Raw genomic sequence first — 12,900 nt, forward strand, 5'->3', positions numbered from 1 at the left:
GGCCCAGCGGCTGCCAATCTCGTCTCGCGATACAGCAGGGTCACCCCGAGCCGTCCAATCGGCGGCCGAGCCGGGCCCAGGTGCAGAGATGGCTTGCGGGCCCCAGCCGGGTCGGGGCAGCAGACCCAGCTTTCCAGGCACAATTCCGCGCTTCGTGTAGTCCGAGAGCCCCAACACCACCTACCAAGAAGCCTGCCTGAGGAGTGGGCAGAGGTCGGAAGAGAGCGCTGGAGAAATTATAACGTTGATCATCATTCCGGTGGCCAATTCGGTCATGCCACTCACCTGCTAAGAACCTTCGATGGCTCTGCGATAAGGTCTCATGCTTCAGTTTGGCGTTTAAAAGCCTTCACAGCCTGGATTCAGTCTGCCTCGTTTCACATTACCACAGCCCCATTCATCCCATGGGCTGCTCAGTGGGATTATCAGTCCCTCCATATGTGCTTTAGTCATTTCAACAGCCCCTAAAGCGCTTTCTCTTTGAAATTTTGCTGTCTTTTAAGCTCCATCTCAAAACCCACTCCTTCATCTAGAAACCTAATTAATCTCTCCCCCCTTCTTTATTTCCTGTGCTTTAGAGATCCCCAAAAGCTTTGAAGGGAGTTAAGATTACCTTTAGTAACCTAGCTTGTCAAATCTATAGTGGATGTAATTAACCATCTATGGTCGTAAATCAGGAAACTACAAAACCGTGGAAACACTCCAACATCAATTAATGTGGAACCTGAAATGTGATTAGCAGAAATCTAATTGTATCTTAACCTGTTTGGTGCAATATCACAACAGAAGTGGATAATCAGCCCAGGACAGTCATCCTCATTTTCCTGATAATACTTTAATATTGAAAATTAAATCACGGAATCCTACCCCTTTTACTTAGAATCCCTTGTACCAATAGACGCATGATAAAGAGCTACTATAGTGATGAATGTATGTTACATGAATTTGAGTTTTCTCACAGTGAAATCTTCATACATTTGAAGAACAGATACTGTATGTGAGCCATGGGAGACAATGCTTATGCGTAGGACAGCAGGGCTACAGGAACCGATGGCAAGACAAGGGAATCTCTCAGCAGCAGAAGTTGGCAGAGCCCAGCTTAGCCCGGTATTGTTCAGGGAGAGGCTGCCCTGGCCTATCTCAGTTGCAGGGGTTCCCTAGAGAGGAGATGGACACATCAGACTAAAAGCTCCATGCCACTTATAATGGCATTTAAGTAGTACCTACCTCCTCAGGTTCCATTTCATGTGCACTATGCAACTTTATGACAATAATTTGGCTTCCCAATAACTTAAACGGGCCTGTTTAAGAACGCTTTCAGAAAAAATGGGTCACAGACTATAATCATCAGTGTAATGAATAGGTTGTTTCTCATGGTTTCTACTTTGAAGATGTTATTCACTGGGAGATATTTGTTCAGAAATTACTCTATTTTTTGGATTTGACTTATGATGAAAATACCTTAATTTTCATTCATTTTATAGATTAATGTGTCTGTGTATGAATATATATAATTTGCCCAGTATGTCTTAGATTGTAAGTCCCTAAAATACAAAATTCAGGTTTATTATGATTTCTTCATGCCTTTAGGGCAAGGTGGACAGAATTCAGTATTTGGTTAATTCCTAAATAAAGGCTGCTTTCATAGAGTTTATATTCTAATGAGGAGAGAGAAATACAATAAATGAACAACAACAACAAAGTCACATAGTGACAAGTGCTGTGAAGAAAAATAAACAGAAAAAGAGAACAGAAAGTAGAAGTGAGTGGACATTGTTTTACGATAAGGTGAGGCGTGCTAAGGCCTGAGGGAGCTGAGTGAATATGCTATCTGGTGGCTGAGTGTTGCAGGCAGAGGGAACAGCAAAAGCAAAGGCCCTAAGGAACAAGGCATGTTGGAAATGAACACGGAGGCCAGTAGTATGCCAGTGAAGAGGATATAGGAAACACATTCCAAGTCTCACAAGCAGTGATCAGCAAAGGTACAAAAGGATGGAAATTAAAAAGGCAGAATTTCTACATAATGAGCAGAGTAAGGAAACTGCCAAGAGTGTAGTGGGCCTGCAGCGTAAGGCTCGAGACAAGTTTGGCAAGAGATGAGGGTGGGACCAGATTCTCTGGAGAGCTTTTCTAACTCACTAAACTTTAGGTAGTGAAAAGCCACTGCTTTTAAATTGTTTAGTTTTTAAAAACAAAAGCATGAAAAAGGTAAAACATTCAAACAGTGGAAGACTGTGTACAATGACTAGCAACCCCCTTTCTCTCCCCATCCCTGTTCTTCCCAGAGGCAACATTATGTTATTACTATTTTCTTTTGTACGCTTCCAGGGAAATCCAGGTATTTATCACCATGAGTGTACATAATGCCCTTGCCCCATTTTGTGCACAAACGGTAGCACTTTACACTCTGTCATACTATATATTCTTTTGTCATACTATATATTCTGGTGAATATTCCATAAGAGAACATTTAGGATTCCTTTCAATGGCTTCTTTGTATTCCACGGGATGCAAAGGACTAGAAGCCAGAAGCCCTGGGCTCTGGTTCTTGGTTCTTGATTTGTTGCTTCCTAGTGGAGGGGCCTTAGAAGGTCATTTCCCTCCCCTGAGACTCAGGATCATCATCTGTAAAGTGAACTGGGTCCTCTGCAGAGATGACTGAGATTGCTTTTGACTTTAACATTATAGGTTCTTTGCTCTTGCCACACACGTTACAAAGTCTGTAGGGAAAGAGGCCCAATATTCCCCATAAAGCTTTGATCGTTGTCCAGTTTTAAAGGTTTTAAATTTATATTGCATCAAGGTAGTTCATGTACACCCAATAAGAAGTCAAGTATTTCTAAAAGAATAATGAAAAGCAACAGTTCCTTGTTTCAGTCCCTCCCAAGTCCCAAAGAGTTCACCACTTTGAACTCTTTTAGCTATTTCTCACAATATTTGCTATCATCTTTCAAAATAACATGTCTATATTATGATTTTGTCATTTTTAGATATATTTACATATTGCCCTGGAAAATAAAGATTCAGATGCTTTACATTACCTCTCACACATTTCCTCCTGCCTTCATTTTCTGTATAATTTTAACACATTTTTGGTTACATCCATTTTCAGTTGTTTTTTTTAAAGGTTTTTATTAAAATATAGCTAACATACAATACTATATTAGTTTCAGGTGTACACCATACTTATTCAACATTTATATACCTAAAGAAGTGATCACCATGATAAGTTCAGCAACCATCAGACACCGTACCACGCTACCACAATATTATTGACCATACTCGCTGTACTGTATATTACATCCCCATGACTTATTTGTTTGATATTGGAAATTTGAACCTCTTATTCCCTTTTTCCTTTCCCCCCCTTTTAAAAATTTTCAATTACAGTTGACATTCAATCTTATTTTATATTAATTTCAGGGGCCCAGCATAGTGGTTAGCCATTTATATCATTTAAGAAGTGATCCCCTTGACTGGTATGCTTGATATTGTCCCAGAGGCCCCTTAAACTATCCTAATTTTTTTGGATTCTTTTTTCTATTTGCTGTTCTATTTGGGTATTTTCTGCTACATTATCTTCTAAATCACTGATTCGATTCTCTGCTTCATCTAAATCTACCTTTGATTCCCAATATACACAGGGTGCCAAAAAATGTATACACGTTTTAAGAAAGGAAAACAGTATTAAAATTGTAATACTCAATATATACTGAGAACAAAGGATGAATACAAGACACATTTGACTTCTGCAATTACAAGAGGTGATCAAAACAGTTGCCATCAGCGTCCAGACACTTCTGATTATGGCTAACTACTGCTTGAGCAATGTTGACCAAAGTGTCCACTTGTATACAATTTTGGGGCACCTCCGGTATTCTTCATTTCAGTTATTGTATTCTTTATTTCTGACTGGTTCTTTTATAGTCTCCATAATTTCATAAAGCGATTCTTTATAATGAATCTCTCTGTACATGTACAGTCACATGCCATTTATTGACATTTCAGTCAGTGACAGACCACATATATGACAGTAGTCCCATAAAGTTATAAGGAACTGAAACATTCCTGTCGCCTAGTGACATAGCTGTTTTAACTTCCTAGAGCAACACATTACTCACATGTCTGTGGTGATGCTGGTGTAAACAAACCCACTGTGCTGCCGGTCGCATAAAAGTATAGCACCTACAGTTATTACAGTACATAATAAGTGATAATACATGACATTGCTGATTCATATATTTACTATGCTTTGTTAACATTTTATAGTGTATTCTACTTATATGTATATAAAAAAAGTTTGCTGTAAAACAGTATGTTATGTTACACTAGCAATAGCCTCATAATGTGGCCCCATTTTCATAAAACAAACAGGAACATATGCAAATATGTGTATACACGTATATCTATATATATATGTATGCATATGAATATTTGAGAAGACTGGTAAGTGGAAGGGATACATACTTGGTAGGTAAGAGGCTGGGTGGGGTGAATAATTTAGGTAGAGGTGAGGCGAACAGTGGGACAGGGACTCAAGCAAAAAAGGAAAATAAAAATAAAACCTGCACTTAAAAATATGATCATATTTATGCACTTATATAAAATGAGTATCTGTAAAAATAACTTAAAAAACCATCTCAAATATAAAAAAGGAAAATGTTATTTTATTCAGTTCCCTAAAACCTTTCAATGATTTGCTATTGTGCTTTAAATAAAATCCAAACTCTTTACTATGACCTATGTAATCTATTCCTTGTCTACCTCTCCAACCTTATATCTTATGATTCTTCCTTCCCTATATGTCTCTTTCTGGACTCAAGGCTTTTGCAACTGCAGCTTCCTTTGTCTGAAATACCACAGGTCTTTGCATGACTAGCTTCCTCTCATCTGGGAAGCCACAGAGGCCTACCCAATAGCCACCTTCCCCTTCCTCCTCACTAATAATAGAACACTGATTTTATTGGGAGAGCAATATATCCATTTAAAATACCTTTCTTGTGGCTAGGAGTGATACAGTTCTTGCCAATAGGATATAAGTAGAAGTTACTGGGTATGGCCTCCTGGGAAGCTTTTTAAAAGAGCTAAACCAGCTGCATCTTCTGTCTCCCCCTACCCTTTCTACATTTTCTTGCCATGAAAATGGTTGTGAGGTTACAGCCAGGGTTCTCAAAGTGTGGTTCCCAGATCAGCAGTCTCAGCATCACCTTGAAACTTGTTATAAATGCAAATTACCAGGCCCCTCTCCAGATCCACCAAATCAGAAACTCTGAGGCTAGAGCCCAGCAATGTGTTTCAACAAACTCTTCAGGTGATTCTTATGCACACTGAAATTTGCGAGCCATTGAACTAGAGGACAGAAGCCTTCTTAGAGATGGCCAAGAAGATGGATGAAGACAGGATGAAGGTTAGTGCACCTGTGACCTCATATAGCCACCGCACCAGACTTGGACTGCCTCCTCTGGACTTGGCAATTACGTAAAAAATAATCGGTATTTAGTTAAGCTACTGTGATTAGATTTCTGTTACATATAGCTGAATGCAACTCTAATCGATAAATCATCTTTGAAATCTCAGCCAAACGTTATCTCTGCAGAAAGTCCTTCCCTGACTACTCTGTTTATATCCTCCATTCCCACCAAAGTCCTTCTCCACCATCCCATCCTGTTTGTTTCCCTGATAGTACTCCTAACACCCTGAAATTATCTCCCTTATTTACTGTTTATTTGCTTATGGTCTGTTTCCAATTTAAGAATGCAAGCTTCACAGGGGTAAGAGCTTTGCTTTTTCATTGCTTACTCCATCACATTCTGAAATGTGGTACGTTACGAATGCTCTGTAATTATTTGTGGAATGATTAGAAGAACTTTAAATATATGTTACATTTAAAATAATGTATTTTAAAAACAGTCAAATGAAAAACAGTTCACTGCAGACAATTACAACTTTCAGGAAAAACTTTTAGTTGAGAAACCATACAGTACACACATTTTAAAAATGCATATAACACAGAAAAGTCTTCTGTGCTTGTCTATGAACACATACTGCCATACTCTTAAGTGGTCTATTAATTCTAAAACCATAACCAACTAACATAAATAGCTATGTAAACACTCAAAGTGCCACAGAAATGAACTGTATGGATGCAGCATTTCTTTGACAACCTTGTCTTTCCAACAGATACCATTTTGTGATACCCTAATAAATGTGGGAGGCTTATTAATAACAAAACTTCATACATCATTTAAACACAAGCATTCAAATAAAAACAAAAATGTTGATCAGTGTTTTTTTTTATACATGCCAGAAGACACACACAATTAGGTTTTAACCTTGGAGAGAAAAACATTCTCCTCACCCACATCCCTCCATTTTTTACTTTTCTAGTAATCTACAGTTTGGTCTAAGCAACATCACTGCAAATAAATAAGGCCTTCTCTGGCACCAGCCTATGCAGGCATATTAGGGAGAAGATATGGATTGAGGGGTCCTTGAGGATGAATTTGAGGACCCTGCTCTCTGCTTGTGGATGTGCCCCATGAATCCCCAGTGCTCTTGCGATGCGAGAGGTGAATTTTCTCTTACCTTTACATCATATAAAAACTACTCTCATCAACTTTTGGAAAATTGTGTCCTTTGATATTTTTTTTAAAAAGTTGTTATATAACATTTAAATAAACTATAAATACTTTTCTCAATGAAGAACAATAAAAAAATTGAAGTACAGTGCTTCCTACTTAGATCTCTGTCCACTTTTTCTTGAGGGGTTCCTAGGATCTAGATGGGCCTCCATGGGGCAGGCACTGGGAAAGGAAAGCAGCAGGAAAGTGCCAGAGGCAGAATGGGGAGCTGTTCACTCAAGAAAGAAGGAGCCCTGAGAGTTGGTAAGACCATTTTCTCCCTCTGTCACAGAATCAGGGAAACATATTAGAGTTTCCTGGGAGTCCCCTACAAATCAAATCCTTGGAGCTAAAAGGACTTCACGTCAGTAGCATCCCAAGTAAAAACTTTTGAGAAGCCCCTAGAAGCTGACCTCAGCCCTCAACCCAACATCGCAGGTTTTCCCATTGTTCTTAACCAGTGAAATTATCTTTTCTCTTATGAAAGGCAATGACCTTAGGGTTTCTATTGGAATAACTTCTTTCTGGAAATGCATCAGAACCAGCACTAAACATTCGTACCAGCCTCACTTTAGTAATTACAGCATTCTACAAGGCAGGGTTCTCATTCTTAACAGGTCATCAGAATTACCTGGGGAGCTTGTTTAAAATACTATGGGTTCTGGAGCTCCACCCCCAGAGGTTCTGATTCAGTGGTCTTGGGTTGTGGGAATCTGCATTTTCAACAGGGCTCTCCAGGTGATTTTGATGGAGGTGGCATGGGGCCCACAATTTGAGTAATACTGGCTTTGGAGGGAGAGGCCAGAATTGCTTCTTTCCCAAAATAAGACCTAGTGTAGTGACCCAAGGCAGCCAGATTTCCTGAAGAGTCCTCCTTGAAAAGGTCTTTGGTAAGGAGGTCATCTGCATTCATCTTCAAAGACTCAAGTAGTGAGTGAACCAGAAACTCAGCTCACACTTAGATGAACTTGAGGATAAGCAGCAAAATCCCAAAGTACCAGAAAAGTTCTGGTTGTTTCTTGTCCGGGGACCCATAGTACAACTTTTCCTTTCCCCTTCTTCCTTTCACTGTCGTCGAGCTAAGGAAGCCAAATAGACCCACACAGATAATATGTTGTTTGGGTATGGGTGAATGTAGACAGCTAGAGCGAATTCTGTCTGGGGAAATTCAGAAGAATAAATTCCAGTTTGGTACACAGCATCAATAACTGACTGTACATCAGTGTATGGCATCTGAATAGGAAATCCTGCAACCTGGACCAAAAGACAGAATAACATGTAAACCCACATTACAATCATATAAGTACTTGGGAATTAGTGTATGCAAAAAGATTACAGAGCCTCAAAGAAATGGTAGTCATAGAATAATAATAGTTATTTTGTGGGTGTTTACTATGTTCTAGGTACAGTGCTAAATGCTTTGTATACATATTTAATCCTAAAACAACCCTATGAGGGAGCTTCTACTGTGTTTCCCTGAAAATAAGACCAGGCCTGATATTAATTTTTGCTCCAAAAGACGCATTAGGGTTTTTATGTTCAGGGGATGTCATCCTGAAAAATCATGCTAGGGCTTATTTTCTGGTTAGGTCTTATTTTCAGAGAAACATGGTATTATAATCTCTACTTTATGCAGAGAGGAGCAGAACCAGTTGACTGATTCAAGAGCCTACACACTTAACATTTCATTAGAATAGCACCTTTCTAGAATAGCAAACTGCCAACGAAGAAATTACTTCATCTTACAAATGAGGGATTTAAGTGAGTATTTGGAAGAATTTACTTAATATTGATTCAGTTTATATTTATTAAGTCATAACTGAGACAGGATTGAAGTATTTTGGAACATGGTTCTATGTAAAATTATCTATTAAAATACACAGATGACAAATCATAAACTTCTTTCAGGCCTCAGATTGTTTACTTCAGGCGGCTTTTCCTGATTCTTAAATCTGTTCATGTGCTCTTCTCATGTGGTTGCATAATACACTGTCCTTCCGTAGCTTACTTAATAAAATGTGTTGCAATTACATGTGTTCTGGTCTGTCTCTCTAACAGCCCATAGTCTCTGTGAATGCACAATACTGTATCTGTCCTGTTTACTGTCGTAACCTCAGTGGCCAGCACAATGCACACAAAACACAAATAATAGGTAACATTTACTAAATACTTGCTACGTGCTGGGGGCTGGGATGTAAAGACTAGCTCACTTAATCCTCACCACAACCACCCAACAGATGACTGTTTTATCCCTGTTTATCTTGCCCAATGGGGTGGAAAGAAGTTAGGTAACTTGGTCAAAGCTAGTGAGTGGCTGAGCCAGGATTTGAACCCAAAGCTGCAGGATTTAGTGCAAGTTTATGATTGTGTCTAATTAAATAGACAATTTTACAAAGGGACTCCAAGTTTTGAAGCTTGGCTTATATTTAACTATGTTTTGCTTACCTGTTTACCCCTAATTCTATTAAAAAGAAAGCAAAACAAAACAACTTCCTCCCAATTCATGAATGAATAGTACCAGCAGATCCCTCTCTGGCTGCGTAAGTACTCAACTCCCAGCAGATTCCTTCCCTTCTTCTCTCAGAGGGTTTCCCTAGGAGACATCTTCTAGTCTATGAGATGGTAGGGGGAAGGAATCTCACCCTTGGGAGGCTGGGGTTTTCAAAAACCCACTGGACCCGTTCACAGGGAGAAGGCGGTAAGAGGATTCCCAGAAGTCGGGGTAGCGCAGGGGAAGAAAAGGAGGACCCTAACAATATACCAAATGCCCACCAAGTTTGGTTATGGACTAGATGAGTCTGACATGCCTTTTATCATCCAGGATGATGTCAAATGTATTGGTGAATATATAAGAGGTCAGGAGAGAAGCTAAGGATGGATGTATAAATTTGAGAGTAATTTGCATATAGAAGATATTAAAGCTTGCCTAGTGTCCTCTTGCCCAGAACCAAGGACAGGCAATCCATTCTATTACAACCACCTAGAGACCATTTTTTTTAGTTTCTCAGTTATAGGTGGTTTCCTTTTGGACATCTCCTTCCAAAGTTTGTGGTATACACATAGTGAAACATACAACTGATTCCAAGAAAATGTCATGCAATGTGGTTATGGTAATAGCTGTTTACTACATTTTAAATTTCTCAGTCTATAAATAAATGCATTTTAATGCCATAGCACCTATCATCTAGGATCAAGATAAAAGGCATTTCAGGGGTATTTAAAGTTACTATTATCTAGCAATTAACAGCATTGATAAAACAAATGTCATTAATGCATTAAATCATATACAAACCCTATAAAATTGTAGTAGTCTTTCAAATTCATTCTCTGCTTCAGATGAAACAAAGCTTCCAGTGCCAAGTTCTAGCTTAGGAAGAATTTGTTGCAAAATAAAAGTACACTGTTGATTCCAACGTGTTGGCTGTTTAGATCGCCATTCCATAATTTTACATTTCAGAGTCCTTTCGATCCTACAGTAAGATTATTTTTATGAAAAATTACAACTCATTGAATAAATGTGAAGAGTTTCATCACTTTTACTCAAGCATGAGAATGATACTTTTTTAATTTAGAAGGAAACCAGACCGCTGTGAGGAGGGATATTGGACATCATTTACATTAATCAAGTTTGGGGAAAGTAGGCTCTTGATTGGCTTGGGAAAGCAAGAAGCCTCCCGTGATAGCCAACAATTAGATCTCAAAGGCACATCTCTTTTCCAGTTACTTGTGTGAAGGCGACTTCCTGCTGGGTGTGATTTGACACCTACTGTGTGATTACTGGGTTGACATTTCTGTTCTCCAAGACCCTCCTTTGACTTAAGACATTGAGTTTCCAAGAGACTGTCTTTACAAAAATTCAGCTATCTGGTCTGGGATAGTGTTAGCAGGGATGGGTTATTCAGTTAATTCTGCAAGCAGAGTTGGGAGGAAATGAGGCACTGGACTGACAAGTATGTTGATCAGTTTCCCCTACTAGATTGTACACTCCATAAGGGCAGGGGTGTTTGCCTGTATACCCAGCCCCTCAAATACTGCCTGGTGATGAACTGTTCCAAGGAAGGAGAGAAATGGAACATAGTGTGGGTTGGTTGAGCGGCCCCTCCTGGGAAGCCTGTCTTCTGTGCAGGCTCCAAGTCCCTCTTGGCTAAGTCTATCGTGTAACTGAGTAGTGGGGAGTTTGCAGAGTCTCAGTAGTAACTATGCAACAGAATTATCTTTAGCACTTCATCAAAATGTTTCACCTCCAGATATGGATTCAATAGGTCTGGCACCTGCATATTTAAATAGTTCAGGAAGCAATTCTGATGAAAACCAGAAGTTGGAAACCATTTCCCAACTTCACTTCATCCTTTTTTGTTAAGAATTGCGGAGGAGGGAGGAGAATAAAAGGGGGCGGGGTTATGTGCTAGTGAAAGAAGGAAGTGGTAAAATGATTTCTGTCATGCTCTGTTTTGATTAGTTGGATAGTGGTTTACACGCCAGTCTGCTGTCAGCATGAGTCACCGGAGGCAGGCAGATCTAGAAGCTTCTGACATATCTGGAGTAGGAGTGATAGGAGGAACAGTGTGTGTCTATCACCTGACTTGGATATTTTTATCAAGTTATGGGCCATTTACCTTCATATCCTTTCAAGAAGTTTTAGCTACTGCATTATTATTTTAACTACAGGCTAAACAGGTGTCTGTGTTGAGAACTTCCTAACAGTAGCCCACAATGTTTTCCAGAGGCAACCATTTTTCCCTTGGCCTGTTACGGCAGAGAAGTTGCTTTTCCATGCATGTGTCGAGAAAGACGACTCACTGGAAGTAACGAGTTATAATCTCCATTTCATGCTGCTGTTGCTGAATCTAATAGGCATTTTGAGAGCCTGGGTTAGAGGACTGAATGAAAGATTAGGGAGAAAACACAGCAATCATAATATAATTTTATAGATCATACCTGTTCTTTAGATCTTCTACCATGCTTTTATTAGTATCAGAATAAAATATTTCTTCAGGCTGAAATACAGATAACTGAAAGTTAGAAAAGATTCTAGGGAGGCCATATTTACATCACGGTCACCCCTGGAGTGGGTGACCCAAACCTGGGGAACCCAAACCTGTCTCATGTGGCAAAAGCACTGAATCACAGAGGCACAAAGGTAAAACATAGATCACAGTGTTTCCTTTGAATTTAATACTACTTCACCAGAGCATGCGAGGAAGAATGGATTTACAAAAGTTATTTTTCTTGAGTAAGACAGATCTGCTGCTCCCAATTCATTTATTTAAGCAAGCACTTGACATGCTATTGATTCTACCTACCAGATAATCTTTAGCTGCTGCACAGTTCTCTTCAACTTACTAACTGTGACCTTGATGAAGTTACTTAACCTTTCTGAGTCACAGTTACCACATCTTTAAAAGAGGGACGATAATAGTACCTACTTCTCTGGGGTTTTGTGAAGATTTTAAAATAATACACGTAAAGTCTGGCATACATCGCTCCATAAACATCAGATATTGTTATTATTATTACTCTTTTAACATGATTTATCATCTTTCTTCTGTTATTGAGAATTCATTTCTTTCAGCCAGGTCTTTGTGTTTGTACACACACACACACACACACACACACACACACACACACACACACACACACACACACACACACGAGTCCACTGCAATCTCCATATCCCTAAGCCTTTGCTCCAGGCACCCGACCAACAGCAGAGAACAAAGCTCTACCTTGTTCCTCCCCACAAGCAAGATTTGCTGGGAGAGGGGAGGACTCCTAAAGCCCAGCCCTTTTCCAAATCCAGCACTCCCTTCCTGCAGGGGTCACACAGACATGAGTGAGGGGCTAGATTTAGAGTTTTTACTTTAATTATTTCTGAGCTGAGAAACAGAGGCAGCTGGAGAGACAGGAACAGACATTGCCTCCTCATGAGTGGAATGAGGGTTGTGATTTAAAAAGGGGGCAACATTTGTTGCTAGGACGCTGCTAGGTCCTAGAAAATTTCAGGAGGATTTCAAGAGGCTCAGTCTGTCAGGTGAGGGTCTAAATCAGTGGTTCCCAAAGTATGGCCCCCAGATCAGCAATCTCGGACGTGGAAATTTATTGGAGACACAGATTCTCAGCCCCTACCTCAGACCCACCGAATCAGAAAGTCTGGGGGTTAGGCCCAGTAATCTGTGTTTCAACAAGTTGTCTATTGTCTAGGTGGTTCTGATGCCTGCCATGGCTGGAGAACCACTAGATCAGGGAATAGGGTCAGGAACAGGGAGTTTCCCACAGTAGA

The 12,900-nt window shown here is 39.7% G+C and overlaps 1 protein-coding gene across 1 annotated transcript in view; it reads right to left on the reverse strand.

Annotated features, from left to right (window-relative positions):
* Positions 1-5,875: 5,875 nt before the first annotated feature.
* The window catches only part of CC2D2B (coiled-coil and C2 domain containing 2B), an 89,105-nt gene continuing 82,080 nt past the window's right edge, over positions 5,876-12,900 (reverse strand). Inside the window, exons 32-34 of the mRNA XM_088791915.1 lie at positions 11,559-11,617; positions 9,913-10,090; positions 5,876-7,874 (exon numbers count right to left, since the gene is read on the reverse strand). Of these exons, the coding sequence (XP_088648041.1) occupies positions 7,686-7,874; positions 9,913-10,090; positions 11,559-11,617 (426 nt within the window). The 3' untranslated portion in view covers positions 5,876-7,685. The remainder of the gene's footprint in view (positions 7,875-9,912; positions 10,091-11,558; positions 11,618-12,900) is intronic.

Source organism: Rhinolophus sinicus, chromosome 15, assembly GCF_057876585.1.
Source record: "Rhinolophus sinicus isolate RSI-liver-muscle chromosome 15, RSI-T2T, whole genome shotgun sequence".
Classification (NCBI taxonomy): domain Eukaryota; kingdom Metazoa; phylum Chordata; class Mammalia; order Chiroptera; family Rhinolophidae; genus Rhinolophus; species Rhinolophus sinicus.